Below are 16,835 nucleotides of genomic sequence, written 5' to 3' on the forward strand. Positions count from 1 at the left end.
GTTTCACCAACATGGGGAATGGGACAGACCTGCTCGGCCAAGGACTGTGCTAGTTACTGATTCTTTGTCCCCACTTCCTCTCCAGCTGCTGCGAATCCAGCTTTTCCACATGAAGAACATGTTCAAGACGTGCCGACTAGCTAAAGAGTGAGTACTGGGCTGTGAGATGAGGCTGTTTTGCTCTCCTGGTTCTGTCCTGGGGCACTTTGCACTGGGAATCTGTGCAGCCTGTGCAATGAGCAGCAGGGAGAGATGGGAGTGGAGGGGGAGAGAAAGCGGGAGTGGAGAGGAAGGGCTTAGTGGAGCCGCTTTATTCTGAGCTCTGGTTTCTCTTTCCTTGCAGCCTCCTGGACTCCTTTGACACAGTGCCTGGCCACTTGACAGAAGATCTGCACCTCTACTCGCTGAGTGACCTCAGTGCCACGAAGAAAGGGGACCTGGTGCCTCGCCTGACAGAGCTCCTGAAGGCAGGCAGCCTGCACGTTGACAAGTGCATGGTAAGGCCTCCCTCACCTGCCTCCTGCCCAGCTCTGCACCCTCGGGAGCACCCTTGGGAGAAGGGTTTGCTGCAAAGATAACAGAAGGGGAGGCTTTGATGGGCAGGGCAGCCATCAAAATAACTGATTCAATGCTAACTGTTCCTGCCTGCTCCATAGACCTCCTATGCAGAATGTTTGGGATATTTGTTACCCACCCCTGACACACATAGATTCTGCTTTCCTGTGCTCCAGGCTGGTGAAGGGCTGTCCCACGTGGTTAGAGCAGGGCACTCTTGTCCTGCTCTGCTCTACCTCCTGCCCTGGTTGCCAGGGAGATGAGGAGGATTTAGCTGTTTTTTACTCATCTTTTTTCTTGCAGCTGTGCCAAGCCAAAGGCTTCATCTGCGAGTTCTGCCAGAATGAGGATGACATCATCTTCCCCTTTGAGCTCAACAAGTGCAGGACTTGTGAAGGTGAGATACTGGGGAGGAAGAGGGAGGAGACAGACCCTGGAGCCACCAAGGTCTGCCTCCAGTTTGAGTGGCATTTATGCTAGCAAGAGGTACAGAGCCATAGCCAGCCAGGCAGCCAGAGTGCCTCTGTGCATGGCCTGTGTCTACAACATGTTATGACAGCAGCAGATCAGCTTTGTAACAGTGGTTGGCTAGAGCTGCTGGCATGGTGGAGCGTGTAGGTCCCCTCCTGACCACGCTGTGTGCTGCCTGCTCTGGCAGCAGCAGGCGTTCGGGCTGTGACTGCCGCAAGTGGGTGTCTGGGAGTCCTGGCTTCCCTTCTGCTGTGGTTATGGGACAGGCTGCAGCCTGCACACAGCTCCCCTGCAGCTGCTTGGATGGCTGGAGCTGACCTTGCAGAGCAGAGAGAGCCTGAAGGCTTTGTCTCTGTGTCCTTCCTGCCTGCCATGAAATCCCCAGACCCCTTCAGAAGTCATCCTTGATACTGCCCAGTACTAATATTTGAGTAGTGCTTGTCCCTGCAGCTTGGGACCAATCCCTGAACTGGCTTAAAATGGCTCCTGACAACATGCAAGTAGGTGCAGTGCCAGGGAAAACTTGGGCCAAAGTCACTGTTTCCTCGGAGTTCAGGAAGGTTTGGGGAGGGACCTTGTGCAGAGCTTCTGTGCTCCCAAAAGCTTTGCAGCTGGTCCAGGGACTTGCAGTGTGGAGTGTCAGGCAGTCTGTCTGCCTCTACCAGCTCTCAGCCATGCTCTCCCCCCCAGAGTGCAAAGCCTGCTACCACAAATCCTGCTTCAAATCCACGCACTGTCCCCGCTGTGAGCGCCTTCAAGCCCGGAGAGAGCTGATGGCCAAGCAGAGCATGGAGTCCTACATCTCAGACTACGAAGATGAGCTGGAGCAGCCGGAGGCAGTGGCAGCCACATGAACAAGTTGCAGCCAAGGAGTGTATTGTGGGTTTATTTATGTGCGTGGCCTTCGTCACCAGAGCCTGAGCCACGTGGAGATAAGGACTATTGGGAGGACTGGAGCACTGTCTTGAAGGGATCTGTTTTCCCCCATGCAGTAGTGCTGTGCTGGGAAAAGGGCACATTCCATCGTCCAGATCTGCTCCAGGTACTGCTCATACTCCCTGATGCCTTTGCTTGGGGAAAGGCAGCTGCTCCTGCCTGTCCTGCAGGCAGAACAGAGACTTTTTCCAAGCAGTTGTTCATGGTGGACAAGGCAGCGCTGTGGTGCCTGTCTCCATGCCCTGCTCTGAGCCCAGCAGGGTCCCCTGAAGAGTCAGCACTTTCTGTTCATCACTTTCTGTTCATCTATACACCAGGAAGCTCTGGTCCACATCTGCTCCTTGGAGGAGGGAATCAACTCTCCGAGTTCTCTGATCCTCTGTTCTGCTGCTGGGGCTTGTGTGAATGGAGGAAGGATGGGGGGTTGGTTGTACGTTTAACAACTCCATTTCTGAAAGCTGGTGTGGGACACTGGTGGAGAGTTGCTGTCACTCAAGGATCAGAGCAGAGGAGGTGGCAATGATGAAAACACCAGACTTCCCTGCCCCCTGTCTACAGCCTGTGCTGCAGTGGGACATTGCCCCTGGAGCAGCCACCCAAGGGGACTGGTGCTGACAGGCTTTTGGCAGGCAGATCCCCATGGCTCTATTAGGATCTGCCTGCATGGGATACAGGCTTCCAACCTACTTTGTCCTCATGCTGCCAGTCTGTCCTCCGTGGGGGGACATGTCCTCTTCTAAGAGTGACATGAGACCTCGCTCTGGTGGCACCAGGTCCTGCCTTGTGTGCAGCTGCCTTCTGCCCGAGACCTGTTGGGATGCAGGTGAAGGCCCAGTCCTCCAGCCGCATCCCGTGAGCCTCTGTCTCGGTTTGTTCTTTTAGGTTGGGTTTTTGTTTTTTAATCTGTTGGATTTGGTTTTATTTTTTTAATGTGGTTGTTTGTATTTTTAACTGTGTGTTCCCCTGCAAGGAGGTGCTGCTTGAAACACCTCCTTAAGGGGCTTGCGATCTGCTTGCAGCTCACCAGTATAAATTCTCCAGGGCTGTCCTGCTCCTGGTTTCTCACCCTTGGATGGAGCTGGCATTTGCCAGGTGTCCCCTCTCCCAGCAGACATCCTCCTCCCCTTGAGAGAGGGGTCCCTGAGCCAAGCAAAGCCTCCAAGCTTCCCGGCTGTGGTGCAGCAGGGTGACCAGGCAGGCTGCTTGCAGTGGGGGTGCATGGGGGGAGAGGGGTTTGGCACTGGGGTGCTGCAAAGGGTTGGTCCCTCGCTGATGCAGAGCTGCCTGCCATGACTGACAGCTCTACAGGGTCAGACTCAGAGGTACAAGGTGAGCTCTGTGCCCTGGGGTTTGCGGTCAGTCAAGGAGGTGCCTCTGCAGTGCAGTGACTGCTTTAGCCCGTGGCACAGGTGAGTGTCCAGGACCACCCTGGCATGGGTGGGATGTGGAGTGTTTGGAAGGACAGTGTGGCCTGTGTACGTGCAAGAAGGGTGTTGAGGGACTGGGGAGCAACGCACTGGCAGGAGGCATTGAGGGGCAGTGGCTCTTTCAGTGTGTGCCCTGACTTGAGGCTGGGATGTGACCCCTTGTGGGCTCTTCCTGTGGGGATGGCAGGGTTGGGGAGAGGGGAAGAGGCTGGGACTAGGAGAGGTGGCTGCAGGGCTTGGTCAGGGAGGGTGGCTGCAAGCCTTGCTGCTGGGGGCCAGACTGCTGCACAGCAGCATCTCTCCCCTGTCTGCAGCATCCTGACAAAGTCCCGGAAACAGGGTTCAGACCCCACTTGCTCCCCTGGGGTTTTTGCCGCCTTGTGTCTTGTGTCTGCTTGTTTTCCCCAGTGGAGCAGCTGCTCTTCTGTTCACTCTATCTCTGCAAGCCCTGGGGCTACCAGATGCTGGTCTGCCTTAGTCTTGCCCAACCCCAAGCCAAGCCTTCCTGCTGCTGCCCGGAGCTGGCACCCCCTTCCCTGGAGCTGCCTCAGCAGCACACCTCCATTCACTCTATTTTGTTTGAAGCACTTTATTGTCATGGGACTGCAGCTGAGTGGCTGCCTGCATCCCTTTCTAGAAGCACTGAGTACATTTAGAGAAGAGGGAAGGAATTCTGGCTTAGTTATGGTTTCCACCCTCCGCCATGGACTGTGTCTGGAAGCAGCAGGACTTGCAAACCTGGCAGAGGTCTCCAGGGCAAGACTGTGCCCAGCACTGACTGCTACAACTAACACTGGGCCTGGCCAAGGCAGTGAGCTCTTTGTGAGGGAGAGCGGGGGACTGCCCCAGCTGACAGCTGGAGCCTTCCCCATGGGATTACTGTTGCACAGCATAGCAATTAAAATGCCGTCCTTAATAAACTAAGTTAATAAGGAGTTCAGTTGTGTTGTGACATTTCAGGTGGGGTAATGGTGTGTATCCCGCTTTGAATTCATGGGGCAGGCAGGGAGTGCTGCTGATGGCAGGGAGCAGTGGGGGGGACAGCCGGTGCAGCTGGTGATGCATCCCCAGATGTCACTGGGAGGGGGTTATTGTCACCGCCCCTTGGCTAATTCATCTGGTTTGTGGCCTCTTCCTGCAAACTGCCCACTGGACTTTGGGCAGGAGGTACAAGCCACTGCATGAGGGGCTGTCTGTAACGCCTGTTCCCTTCCTGAGCCTGCCTTTACTGCTGGCAGAGGGGCCCAGGGGCATGGCCTTGGCTGCTCTGTCCCTGCTCGCATCCCCATTCCATGCAGCCCAGCTGTCCCCTCGCAGCAGTGTTGTGCATCGCCCCATAAACACCATCAACACAGGTGATAGAAACTGTAAACTTTAAAACAACTGTTAAAAGATGCATCTGCCACCCAGCCTAGCACTGGCTCCACCACAAGCCACTTTCTGAGGGCTTTTTCCCCAGAAAAACCCTGCTCAGCTGAAATCTAAGCTGTGGTTAGCAGCAGCAACGGTGACCTGGACTATCCTGAGCGTGGTGGTTGTAGAAAAGGTTTTTGGCAGTCCAGGCATGCTGAGCATGGGCTCTCACAGCTTCCAGGAGAGGACTCCAGCAGCTGTCCCAGCATGGCAGCTCGAGCAGGGGGTGGTGGCAGAGAAGAGACATGGGGCTTGATGCTGTTACAGCGAGCCCTCCAACAGCACCCAGGGTGATCCCTGCCCTGGGTGATCTCTGCAGGGTGGCACCTTGGCAAAGGCACATCTGCCCCAGCACAGAGGGGCACGAGCCCTCTCAAGGCACGCTCTGCCTGTCACTGGGAGTGCGTGGGGGCATAGCGACGCTCGAACTGGTCCACGTCAAACTTGCGCTTGCAGCCGGCGTAGTTCATGTAGCGGATCTTCCCAAAGATGGCCCGCTCTGCCCAGCCCTGGTCGTGTATTCCACAGATGGACCACAGGCAGCCTGCCAGGCATGGGGATGGAGCGTCAGCTCTTCCCCTTGCTCGGAGGCACATGGAGAACAAGTGGGATGTGGGTGCAAAGCAGGATGGGCTGGAGTATGGGTTGGGCCGCCTGCAGAGAGCCCCTGCCCTGCCCTCCCCACTGCTGCAGCCTTGGCCATCACAGATAAGACCCCCCCACCCTCTGCCCCCATCCTGCAGCTTGCCTACGTATCCATTGGGGTCCCTCCCATCCAGCTCGTAGCGGTCATTAAGGTAGATGGCAAACTTCAGGGCCTCCTCAGGGGAGCGAGTCCACTCCAGGATCTTCTTGGCCCAGTACATCCGCAGGAAGCCGTGCATCTTCCCCTCCCGGACCATTTGGAGCTGGGGGGATAGGGACAGCTGTAGGGGTCAGCCTGTGCCAGGTCACTTCTGCCCCTTGGTAAAAAGCTCAGCAGTTTGTGGGGAAGATGTAGGGCAGTACCTGGGCAGCATTCCAGAGTGGGTCGTGTGTGGTCCCCTGCTCCAGCTCCTGCAGACTGTAGATATAAGGCCTCTTGTCTTTGGCGTGGAGTTTCAGGGTGGTTTGTGCCCAGTCGTAGGCACCTGTGAGCAAGAGATGAGGAGCAACACTGAGCAACCTGCCACTGCAGGGTACCAAGGAAGAGATGGGAGAGCTGGGCTCTTGAAGGCACCAGTCTTGAGGGCACCTGCCTCCAGAAGGGGCTAAATGATGGGACATTAGTGCCCCCACAGCCCTCCTCCTAGCAGAAATAGGACTGCCAAGTTGGAGTGACCAGTTGGGTACCAGCCTGGCCCCCAGCACTGCCCACATAACCTGATGCTACCCTGCACACTGTCGTAGTTCTCATTGTAGTAGCAGAAGTTTTCAGCCAGCTCCCGCCGCACCACAGCCTCCTCCACGAACGCATCCACCGACTCCTTGTACTTGCGCCGGTGCTTCTGCACCTCCAGGATGACTCGCTGGGTGGAAACCTGGCCTGGGGACATGGGGAAGGAGCAAGTCAGGCTGCCAGTCCAAGACACCCTGCTCAGTCCTACTGCAGAGTGGAAAGCCTGGGACACTCACCAAAGTGGAACCATGGGGACAGGTTGCTGAGAGCTGCTTTGTTGGGGTCGTTCCGGTGGGAGCCAAAGGATTTCAGTCGCTCTGTGATGAAGGATTTCAGCACAGCCAGCCCTGCAGCTGTGCCAGGGGTTGCCCAGTCCACCTCCTTCACTGTGTGGTCCACCTGCAAGCTGGAATAACAGGCCTCCCAAGCAATGGGCTGGGCGGCGACTGAGCAGTGAGTGCATTTGCAGATGCTTTTCAGCCAGGACTGTCCCAGAATGTTATGTCCCCTGGATGTCCCCAACCAGCAAGTCCCCAGCCCATGCTAGCCACCTCCTCTTAACAAGCCCTCTGCATGGCAGAGATGTTGGAATTGAATGAATGAGGTAGGAACCTCCCCTTCCTCAGGGCATCCCCATTTCTACACCATCTGTGTGTGACCTCAGGCAGGTTACTGTCCTCACCCCCTGCCAACCCCTCCCAGGATCACAAAGCAGCTGTGAAACACCCTGGGACAGGTCGTGAATGGGTTTGGAGGTGTCTCCTGCTGGTACCTCTGCTGGGCAGGATGGGGGATATGGGTGACGAACAACAGGGGGGAACTCAGTGAGGAACTCAGGGAGCTGAGCGTGGATCTTGCCCCGGATGGTCCTGGCGCTGTATTCCTGCTTGGGGGAGGCAACCCAGCAGGGCACGATGTTGTGGGCATCAACCTGGGAAGCAAAGCCATGGAGGCAGTGTGACACGAAGCAAATGGTCCCAAATGACATGACACACATGCTCTCTGCTCAAGTCACTCCAGTGCAGAAAACACAGGAGACAAGTTTCTCCCACATCTCACCATCAAGAATTTTCCCTTCCCAGAGTGCTGACACCCACCTGTGCAAATGGCACATCCTCTGGCAACTGTTCCCTGACGTCCTCCACCCACTGCCGGGGGAGGCGGAGGGGACTGAAGTCTGTCACCAGCCCACCCACACCACGCTCCACCACAAACGCAGGCAGCACGTCCTTGGGGTAGCCCAGCAGCAAGTGGAAGGAGATGTTCAGCTCTGCACACTCCTACAGCGACAGGGAAAGGGCTATGGGACAGTTCATAGCTCTGCAGACCTCAGCCAACCACCAAAGGGATGGATCTGCCTCCCCCTTCCCCAGAAGCCCTTTCCCACCCAGCAGGGACAACCCCTGGCTGTACCTCGGCCACCTCCTGCAGGCCTCTCAGCATGAAATCGTAGTGCCGGATGGTGGCCTCCAGGAATTTGGGCACCAGGCAGAAGCAGATGTGCAGGGGCAGCTCCTGTTTGAGGGCCAGGCGCTGGGCGTAGAGGAAAGCCCAGTTATCTGGGGAGAAATCACACAGGGCAGTGTCAAGAGGATGCTTCACTGAAGAGATGGGGATGGGGTTTCACAAGAAGTTTCTCCCCAGACGCCCCTGCAGAGGGGGGCCAGGTCCAAGGCCTACCGGGGGAAGGGACCAGAGCCATGGGAGCTCTGCTTCCCGGCCCTTTCTGCCAGCTGGTTCGCACCTTGTACCCGCTGATCCCGGCACATCCAGTAAAGGATGCACCGAGCATCATCCTTCAGGTCCAAGCCCTGCGAGACGAGGCGAACCCGCTTTTTGTTGTACTTGAATTCTCGCACGGACGGGGCCGCCCTCCGCCGGGCCTCCTGCATCGCCTCCTCTTCCTCCGTCCTCCTCCGAGACACGCGAGGCACCTCCGTGACCTCGGCCTTTCGCTTCCCTTGTCCCCGCGGCATCCTCAGGACCGCCCGGGCCAGCGCCCGGAGCACCGTGGCTGCGAGCGGCGCTGCGAGAGAAAACGAGACCGTGCTGCACTTCTGAGAGGAAACGAGACCCTGCTGAGCTTTCCCGCTTCCTTGCGCATCCCAGTCCGCCCCCAGAGCCCGGGGGATGCTGGTCCCCTGCTCATCCTGGTCCTCGGGCACGGGGGGTAACGGTGCCCTGCCCGTTCCGTTTACCGATCCGATCCGCTCCTGGTCCCCGATCCCCGGGTAGGGGTCCCGACCCCGACCCCGACCCCGACCCCGACCCCGATCCCGACCCTGACCCCGATCCCGACCCCGATCCCGACCCTGACCCCGATCCCTACCCGGCACCACGCGGTCCTCCCAGTGTTACACAAGCTGTGGGCGTGTGTAAAGGGCGTGGTCATGGGTGTGGCCTCGTGCAGGGAGGGGCGTGCCCCCAGAGCCTGGGACCGCCCCCCGCCCCCGGGCGCAGGTGCTGCCCCGATGTCCCCGACGCGCCCACGGTGCTGCACCTGCTCGGGAGGGGGGACAGTGCCCGCTGGTGCCTCCCCTCCCTGTCCCCGGGAACGAGGAAGCAGCTCCAGCCACCTTCAGCCATCACTCGGCAGCGCAGTTCCTCACTAGCACCATCCTACGCGCTGTGTCCTCAGGTCCACACCTTGCAAGGCATGGGGGTGCTGGTTTTGGATATGTCTGGGGGGACAGGAAGGCTGCCCGTGCTGCTGCTGAGCCTTGCTGTGCTGGATCTTATGCTGGGTAAGGGCTGAACGGTATGTGGTGGTGTCTGGAGTGCATGGGGAGGGGAGAGGATCAGTCTCCAGAGTGGTGGGTGGCCCTGTAGTGGCTTCAGCCACAGAGGTGAAACACTGTGGGTGTTGTTTGCTCTCCAACATCTCAGCTCTATCCTAGTGAGTGAACAGGGCAGCGCTTTGCAAAACATGAGCAATGAGCTTGGCTTTATTTCTTTTGCCTCTCATGTGGGTCTCCATCTGGGCAGAGAAGACCTTGGATCCAGCCGGACCCCCTCGCTGAACCTTGGTCCATGCTGGGCTCACTGCCTTTGCTACAACCTGCCCAGCAGCACCAAACAGCCCTGCCTGGATGGCAACATCACCAGGATGTACTGGGCCTGGAAAACTTCAAATGCCACCCAACGCTGGCACTTGACACGAAGCAAGAGCAGTGTTGAGTTGAGCCCAGGGAATAAACCTGAGGCTTGTACCTCCTGGGATAAACCTGAGGCTTGTACCTTCTGAGACCCTCAAGCTACAGCCATAGGTCCCTTCCTGCTGCATCCCTCAACCCCCTCGCAGAGGTTTTGTGGGTCGCAGCAGGTCTCTCATGGACTTGCCCTGAGCTGCAAGCTGGGATTTGTTCCTTTGTAGGGCTTCTTCCCCTGTTGCCATTATTTACACGCAGTGCTATCAGTTCCTGACTATCTGCAGCAGAGAGGTTTGTGTAAACTGCTGCATTTCCAGACTGTCTCACGGTCACCAGTTCCTGCTCGGCTCTTCCTGTCAGACGGGTTTGTCTGACTTCCTCCAGGGATGGGTGAAGGTGGTGGAATGGGTCTCAGGACTGGCACCTACAGGAGTTTCTGCCCTGGCACCGGTGATGCCCATGGCTTGTTCCTACTTTGTCAGGCTGGGGGTTTACGTGGTTTGCCTTGCTGATGGTCACACTGCCATTCAGGGAATCCACGTGCTTGATCCATGCAGGGTGGAAAATCCCCAGTCCTGATGATCCATGACTGATGCAAGGCTTGGGCAACTCATGGTGGTGGTAATGTTGCACCATCCCCAGCAGAGTCATGATCTCAGCCTTTCACTGCCAGCCCTTGTGTGCTGTCTGCCACCTCTTTGCAGGGACCACTGTCAAAGACATGACAATCCCTGCATCCCTGACTCTCCTTACATGCTTGACACCCACAGAGACCATGGCACTGCCGCCCAACACCAGCTCAAGCACTGCAGCCACCCTCCCTCCCTCCAGTCCTGCAACCTCTACCCCAGAGATGCCAATGGATGCCTTCACACCCAGTGCTGCTGCACCTCAGGGGAGCAGCCTGGAAACCTCCAGCATCACCACAGCACAGGAGAGGGGCAGCACAGCCCACAGCACTACTGGATCACCTAGGCTGGGGCTCACCACTGGCACGCCAACAGGGGTGGGGCTCACCACCAGCACCCCAACTTCAACCTCCATGGCCATAACACCCAACTGTCCCAAGGCAACCAATGTCACATCCGTGGGGACCAGCACAGCCCTGGCTTTGAGCTCATTTGGAGCTAAAATGAGCACGCTGCCTCCCCCCACCTCTACTCTTCTCTCCTCCACCTGGGTGGGCACCACACTTGGCACCAGCACCCACCAAGGGCCAGCCATGACCACGCTGCTTGGCAGCACATCCCCAGGAAGTGCCAGCACCTCTTCTCTCACCACACCAGCACTGACAGACACTTCAAACAAGCCCTTGACAACCCCATCAGACACCACAGCCTCCCTCATTACTAGCACAGTGGCCACCAAGAGCATCCCTGCCCCCAGCCAGCCAGTCGGGACCACAGCCAGGACCACCCTTGGTACCTCCACCCTGACAGCACCCGAGACTACCAGTGCCACTGCAGGTGAGTGCAGCCATGGCGCACCTGGGGGGCAGGATGAGGTGGCAAATCCCTATGGGATCTCCCATCCTGCTCAGCCAGGCCCCTGGCTCCTTCCCCACAGCCCAGCCCATGGCCTGGCTCCAGCCCTGTGGGGGCTGCCTGGTCTCTAGGCTCTTCAGGCCAGTGGATGGTCCTATGCTGGACTGTGCCTGTGCCTTGGTGGGACTGTGCCTAGCAGTGTGACTGTACCATGGTCTGACAGTTCCTGATGGTGTGGCTGTACTGCAATTGTGCGGCTGCGCTGTGGCTGTACCTCAGTGGTGTGGCTGTACTGCAGCAGTGTGGCTGTACTGTGGCTGTGCCGTGGCTGTGTGGCTGTGCCCCTGGCAGTGAGCCTGCACCTTGTCAGTGAGACTGTACGTACCCTGTACCTCAAGGAATGGGCCTGTACCCCAGCAGTCCCCTTACCATGGGACTTCAAATGTGCCCTGGTGACACCCCACTCCATGCACATCAACCAGAGCAGGGAGACTGTGCCCTATCCCAGTACCCCTGGCTGTGCACGATACCACGATGTCCCTGGTGTCCCTGTACCCCAGCAGAGCAACTGTGTCCTCACAGAGTACCTGCACCCTGGCCTAATGGCCACAGTGTGAGAGCACCTCATCAGAGTGCCTGTACTCTGGTGATGGCCTCTGTGTGCCTGTGCCCCAGCAGTGCCCCCATGTACCTGTACAGCAGCAGGGCAGATGTGCTCTGACAATCCTCCAGCATGCCTTGCCTTCCTGCCTGCGGAATGCCTGTACCTGGCCCAGTGCCTGCAGGCGCCTCCGACTGGTCTTGTCCCTGACCCTGAGAAGAAGGAAGCTCCAGCTGTGAGCAGTACACTTCAGCTGTGATACGCTGTGACACGGGGAAGTGATGCCTGTACAGACAGCCCAGGGGACAAACCCTCAGCCTGGAGCACGCCCTTCCTGAGTGCTGCCTGTTCTTTCAGCCAGTTCCTCACGCTCAGGCAGAGCTGGCTGTTGTCTCCCGAGGGCGTTGGTGCTGGGAGCCACCACCAAACATCACCCCTGTGGCGAAGTGCAGGGACGGTTCCAGGTAGCCTGGCTACTTCCCTGGACTTTTTTCCATTGTCACGCTCTCCTCAGCAGGCAGAGGACGGCACAGTCCTGGGCTGCAGGGACCAGGTCTGTCGTAGTGGTGGCCTTGCTGGCCTGCCCTGCCCACCGCTCGTGGCTGCTCTGGGTCCAGCTGTGCAGTTGATGTCTGACCTGGAAACCCCAGTGCTGGGGCTGTGGGGAGCACTCAGAGCTGCGCCTGCGGGGTGTAACAGTTCCTGCTCGCCTGGACATGGCTGGGCAGAGAGGGGGGCTGCCCCTGCTCTTGCCCCTGCTGCTGCTGCTGTTGCTGAGCCTCACCTGCCTCGCCGTGCTGCACCTTGCTCTGGGTAAGGGCTGAGTGGGATGTGGTGCTCTCCATGGGGTGGGTTGTGAGTGGGGAGCATCATTCCCCAGGGTGGTGAGGAATGATCCTGCATCTGTGGGGTGGGGGGGTGAAATGCTGCGGGTGCTGTTTGATAAATGGGAAGCAGAGGTGGACTTCTGGCTTCTCCTTTGTGTGAGGATGAAGCCCTTCAGTGCAGACACTCACCTGGTGTGGGCTGGGATCAGACCTTTGCCCTTCTCTACATTGTTATTTAAGCAGCTGCTGTGTGCAGGGAGGGAGTGGCTGCCGGGGGCTTTGGAAGTTTCTGGCTGGGTTGGCTGAAAGCAGATGGCGGCTTGTGGCTCCGTTTGCCATTCTCATGTAAGCAGAGCCCCAGACTCACTGTGTTTCTGCTGGGAACACTGGGGAATCCAGTCTGGCATCCCAAAGCCACCACCTCACAGACACCCCTTGACAAAGGGTCAGGCAGCCAGGCTGTCCTGTGCATCCTTTGGAGTAGGTTACAGGTCCCTGGGCTTTGCTTGGGGATAGCACACTGCCCTGGCACAGGGTCTGGGTGGGAAGAGAGGATGTCCCTCCTCTGTCTCACAACCCCCTGGCAGTTTCGTGGGTCACAGCACGTCTCTAACGGCTCGCCCTGAGCTGCAAGCTGGGATTTGTTCCTTTGTGGGGCTGCTTCCCCCGTTGCCATTATTTACACGCAGTGCTATCAGTTCCTGACTATCTGCAGCAGAGAGGTTTGTGTAAACTGCTGCTGCTGCATTTCCAGACTGTCTCACGGTCACCAGTTCCTGCTCGGCTCTTCCTGTCAGACGGGTTTGTCTGATTTCCTTCAGGGATGGGTGAAAGTGATGGAATGGGTCTTAGGACTGGCACCTACAGGAGTTTCTGCCCTGAGACTGGTGATGCCCATGGCTTGTTCCTACTTTGTCAGGCTGGGGATTTACATGGCTGGCCTTGCAGATGCCCATTCAGGGAATCCACGTGTTTGATCCATGCAGGATGGTGAACTTCCATTCCCAATGGTCCATGGCTGATGTGTAGCTTTGATTTCCTTGGGGACCTCATGGTGGTGGTGATGCTGTGCCATCCCCAGAACAACCATGGCCTCAGCCTTTTACCACCAACCCTTGTGCATCTCATTGTCCAACCTCTTTGCAGAGACAACTGCCATGGGTGTGACAGCAGCCACGTCCCCACCTCCCCCCACCTCCTCAATATCTATGGAGACCTCTGCACAGCTGCCCACCACTGACTCCACCACTGCAGCCACCCTCTCTCCCTCCAGCCCTGAAACAGAAGCTTCCACCCCAGAGAGGTCCAGCACATCCCCAGGGACTGGCAGCACCCCAACTCCCACCACGCCTCCTCCCACCACAACAGCTACTTCATCTGAGCCCTTGACAACCCTGGCAAACACCACGGCCAGCCCTGTTATCAGCACGGAGGTCCCCCTGAGCACCCCCTCTCCCAGCCACCCGGCCAGGACCACATCCAGGACTACCCCTGGCATCTTCCCCCCAACTATGGAGTCGACTCCAGGTACCCTGCCAGTATCTGGGACCCCCAGTGCAGTCATGGGTGGGTTCCCTACGGGAAGGTAGGGACACTTTCACGGGGACAAATCCTCACAGGGATTCTGGGCATGTCCTAGGGTGGCTTCATGTACGTGTCTTTGCTTAGGCTTGGTCTATCCCCAGCTGCAGGAGCATCCTGCACCTCTGCAGAGAGTACTAATGTAGCATTGCTTTGCACAGGCATTGAGTTCTCTTTCCCCACCACGAACTCGACCCAGACCTCAGAGGTTACCCACAGCACCTCTGCAGACCTGCCAATGCCGCCACCCGTCTGCCCCACTGGCTCATCCAACACCAGTAAGTGAAGTGCCTGTGGGCATCACCACCCACCCACTGTAGTTTTGGACTGCCACAGGCTAGTGCGGGGGGTCCTGGAACCCCACTGCTTTTGCCATGTTCTCAGTGATGCTCTGGGGAATGTGCTCTGGGTTTGCTGTACAGTGGGAGGGTTGTTCTCCTGACAGTGTAGAGTGTCCATGACACAATTAACCTGGGAGGAGGTCCCGTGTCTGTGCCAGCAATCTGATGGAAAGACCCCCAGATTCTTTGTTGCAATCCAAGGTTCAAGGGCAATAACCAGAGCCACATTTTTTGTCCCTAGGTGCATCTCGCCTCTTCCTGTCTCTGCGGCTAAGCACCCCCCTGGACCTGGGGAACAGCACGGTGCAGGAGCTGGTGTTGTCCAAGGTAAGGTGTGTGGGAGGAGATGCCATTTTGCATCTGCCAGCCATGGTCCAGGCAGTCAGGGAGGGGTCAGGCAGCCAGTGGGAGGAGAATGGCTGGGTCTTGCATTGATTGTCACCCATAGCCCTTTTGGATGAAGGGGAGACCCTCTAGCTGACACACTTCAGGATCAGGCCCTTTCGAGGTGGGGACAGGGGGTAGGAAACCCCCTCTGGCATGCTTTGATGGCTGTTCTTTCCCCACAGCTCCGTGAGAACCTTCAGACAGCATTCCCGTGCGCTGGCCTGTCATTGGAATGGCGAGGGAAGAGGAGCCCCTGACCACTGCCCCTTGCCCTGCCAGCTCCCACATGTACTGGCAAGGCATCTGCTCCCAGCTCCTTACTCCATGGCAGTGCAGCCCCTTCGGGTAACCTGCACAGCTCCTCTTGAACTTGGGGCTCCCCGTCCTTCCCTGTGCACCCCCAGTGCCCCCCGTGGGCTGCGGTGCCCCTGCCCCTTCCCACAGCCTGTCTGTAAAGGCCAAGACCTCCTACCACCCTGCTCCAGACCTGGCTCCTGTGGTGTGACCCCTTCCAGCGCTGCCAGGGGGCTGGAAGGAGAGGACCCTGCGGGACTGGGCTTTTACAGCTGGGACTGTGCTGGCTCAGCCATCAAAGCCACCCTGGGGACTGATGGATGAGAGGAAGGAGACCTGGAGCCCCCAGTACTGCTGTGCCCAAGGCTCACCTGCGGTATTGCTGACAGAGGAGCACGCCCATGCCAACACGGGCCGGGCAGTAAATAGAAACTCCATGCTTTCTGTGTTGAAGTTGATGACTTCTTTATTTTCCAAGTTGCCTTTCACAATTTTCAGCTTTGCCATCTGTTAGAGGTACAGGAGAGGAAAACCACCCGAGTCTCAAAAGCTTTGCATGGAGAGACAGGCTCAGGGCTGTCCCCTCCTGGCAGGGGCGGCTGCAGACATTCCTGAGGATGGCTGGGAACTCCAGCAGACGGGGGTCCCTGCTTGGGTGCTCTCTGCCCCATGGCACCCCACAGCTGCTGGGGCAGTTCTACACACCACGGGGCCGTGGAAATCCTGTGGGCTGTGCTCCTTCCCTGTTTTTTTCCAGTCCCCAGCTAAGGAGACGGCCGCAACATCTGTCCCCCTGCAGCAAAGTCATTTATTAACTGATTAATTAGCCAGATAAAATCCAACTGAAGCAATTATTAGCCTAAGCAAGTCACCTCGCCTGGAGATTGAAAACTAAAATAATTAGAAAATAGCCCTGTTGCGTGTCAGGGATTGTTTTTGGCTGATCCCTATTCCTCACTGGCAGCCCTCACCGCCCCAGCACAGGGAGGGCTGGGAAGGGGCGCATGAGGCTGAGGGATGCCAAATATGGGGACTGCTCCCAGGCTGCCTGGGTTGTCAACCATCTGGGAAGGAACCAGCAGCTGGACAGGATAGGGAAAGACTCCATGGGATCACCTGGCTGCCTGCCAGCTCTCAGGGGCTGGGAGAGGCTGGGCTGGGGCTGGAGGCTTGTGCCCAGGCAGCTTGTCAGGATGCTCCCACTTGGGATGCCCCTTGCATCCCAGGGTTGCCCCTTTGCTCTTTAGGACGCTGCCTGTCTTTCGTGGGCTTGTCGGACTCACTGACACCGAGAGAGGTCCCTTGGCACCTGGGCAGGGAGCTGGGGAGTAGGGCAAAACCTGACAGAAGGGGTCCCCGTGCTGGACGCCTGATGGGGTGCTGGGAAAGAAATCCTTGTGGTCTGCCTACGCCGTGGAGCTGGGCCAAGAGTCCTCCCACGTCGTGTCCCACCGGGCTGTTTTCTCCGGCTGTTGAATCCATAACTTCAGACCCCGGGACATGGCTGGGTGCCAAAGCCGGCGTAGTGGAGCCAAACTGCGTCACAAAGGGAGGAAAAGGTCCTGAAGCGCTGGGATGAAAAGGTGACTGGGGTACTCACTGTCCTCTGCCAGCACGGCTGCCTTCCACCGTTATCGTGGTGGGGGGGCAGTGAGAGGAGGAGATGTTCTGGTCCCCTCTGCCCCCAGCCCGGGAGGGAGAGGAGGGACACAGTGGGGGCATGTGGCTCATGTGGGGGTGGTGGTCACTGCCCAGGCACTGGCAGCACAGAGTTCTGGCAAGCCCCTGACACTACCCATGTTCTCCATGCCTGCCATCCATGAGGATGCTGGCTGCCACTTTCACCCCGTGGCTGCTTGCCTGCCATGGATCTCTGACCAGAGGGGCCTTGGGAGGTTGTATCCAGGTCCTGCTGCTTTCCCAGCCCACAAATCAGTTCTCACCATCTTTGCTGTGATCCACTGCCATCTACCAGCATTTTCCCAAGGAGA

At 58.0% G+C, this 16,835-nt stretch overlaps 3 protein-coding genes across 11 annotated transcripts in view; 2 read left to right on the forward strand and 1 right to left on the reverse strand.

The window, feature by feature from the left end:
- RUBCN (rubicon autophagy regulator) overlaps positions 1-4,325 on the forward strand; it is a 31,506-nt gene extending 27,181 nt beyond the window's left edge. For all 9 annotated transcript variants that reach the window (XM_064666130.1, XM_064666132.1, XM_064666133.1 and 6 more), the window contains 4 exons: positions 86-147; positions 344-497; positions 859-952; positions 1,717-4,325. In XM_064666130.1, the coding sequence (XP_064522200.1) occupies positions 86-147; positions 344-497; positions 859-952; positions 1,717-1,880 (474 nt within the window). In that variant the 3' untranslated portion in view covers positions 1,881-4,325. The remainder of the gene's footprint in view (positions 1-85; positions 148-343; positions 498-858; positions 953-1,716) is intronic.
- Positions 4,326-4,745: 420 nt separating this feature from the next.
- Positions 4,746-8,375, reverse strand: LOC135419587 (deoxyribodipyrimidine photo-lyase-like). The gene is given in 9 exon segments (XM_064666159.1): positions 4,746-5,710; positions 5,811-5,932; positions 6,175-6,327; positions 6,417-6,615; positions 6,953-7,111; positions 7,278-7,460; positions 7,594-7,739; positions 7,925-8,206; positions 8,209-8,375. Coding segments are annotated over 9 exon segments (1,881 nt in total). The 5' UTR covers positions 8,330-8,375; the 3' UTR covers positions 4,746-5,194.
- Positions 8,123-15,297, forward strand: LOC135419588 (mucin-2-like). Its single transcript, XM_064666160.1, has 6 exons — positions 8,123-8,924; positions 10,100-10,795; positions 13,388-13,768; positions 13,984-14,100; positions 14,405-14,490; positions 14,733-15,297. The coding sequence occupies exons 1-6, from the start codon at positions 8,837-8,839 to the stop codon at positions 14,805-14,807; spliced, it is 1,443 nt and encodes a 480-aa protein (XP_064522230.1). The 5' UTR covers positions 8,123-8,836; the 3' UTR covers positions 14,808-15,297.
- Positions 15,298-16,835: the final 1,538 nt, after the last annotated feature.

Source organism: Pseudopipra pipra, chromosome 10 (assembly GCF_036250125.1).
Source record: "Pseudopipra pipra isolate bDixPip1 chromosome 10, bDixPip1.hap1, whole genome shotgun sequence".
NCBI lineage: Eukaryota > Metazoa > Chordata > Aves > Passeriformes > Pipridae > Pseudopipra > Pseudopipra pipra.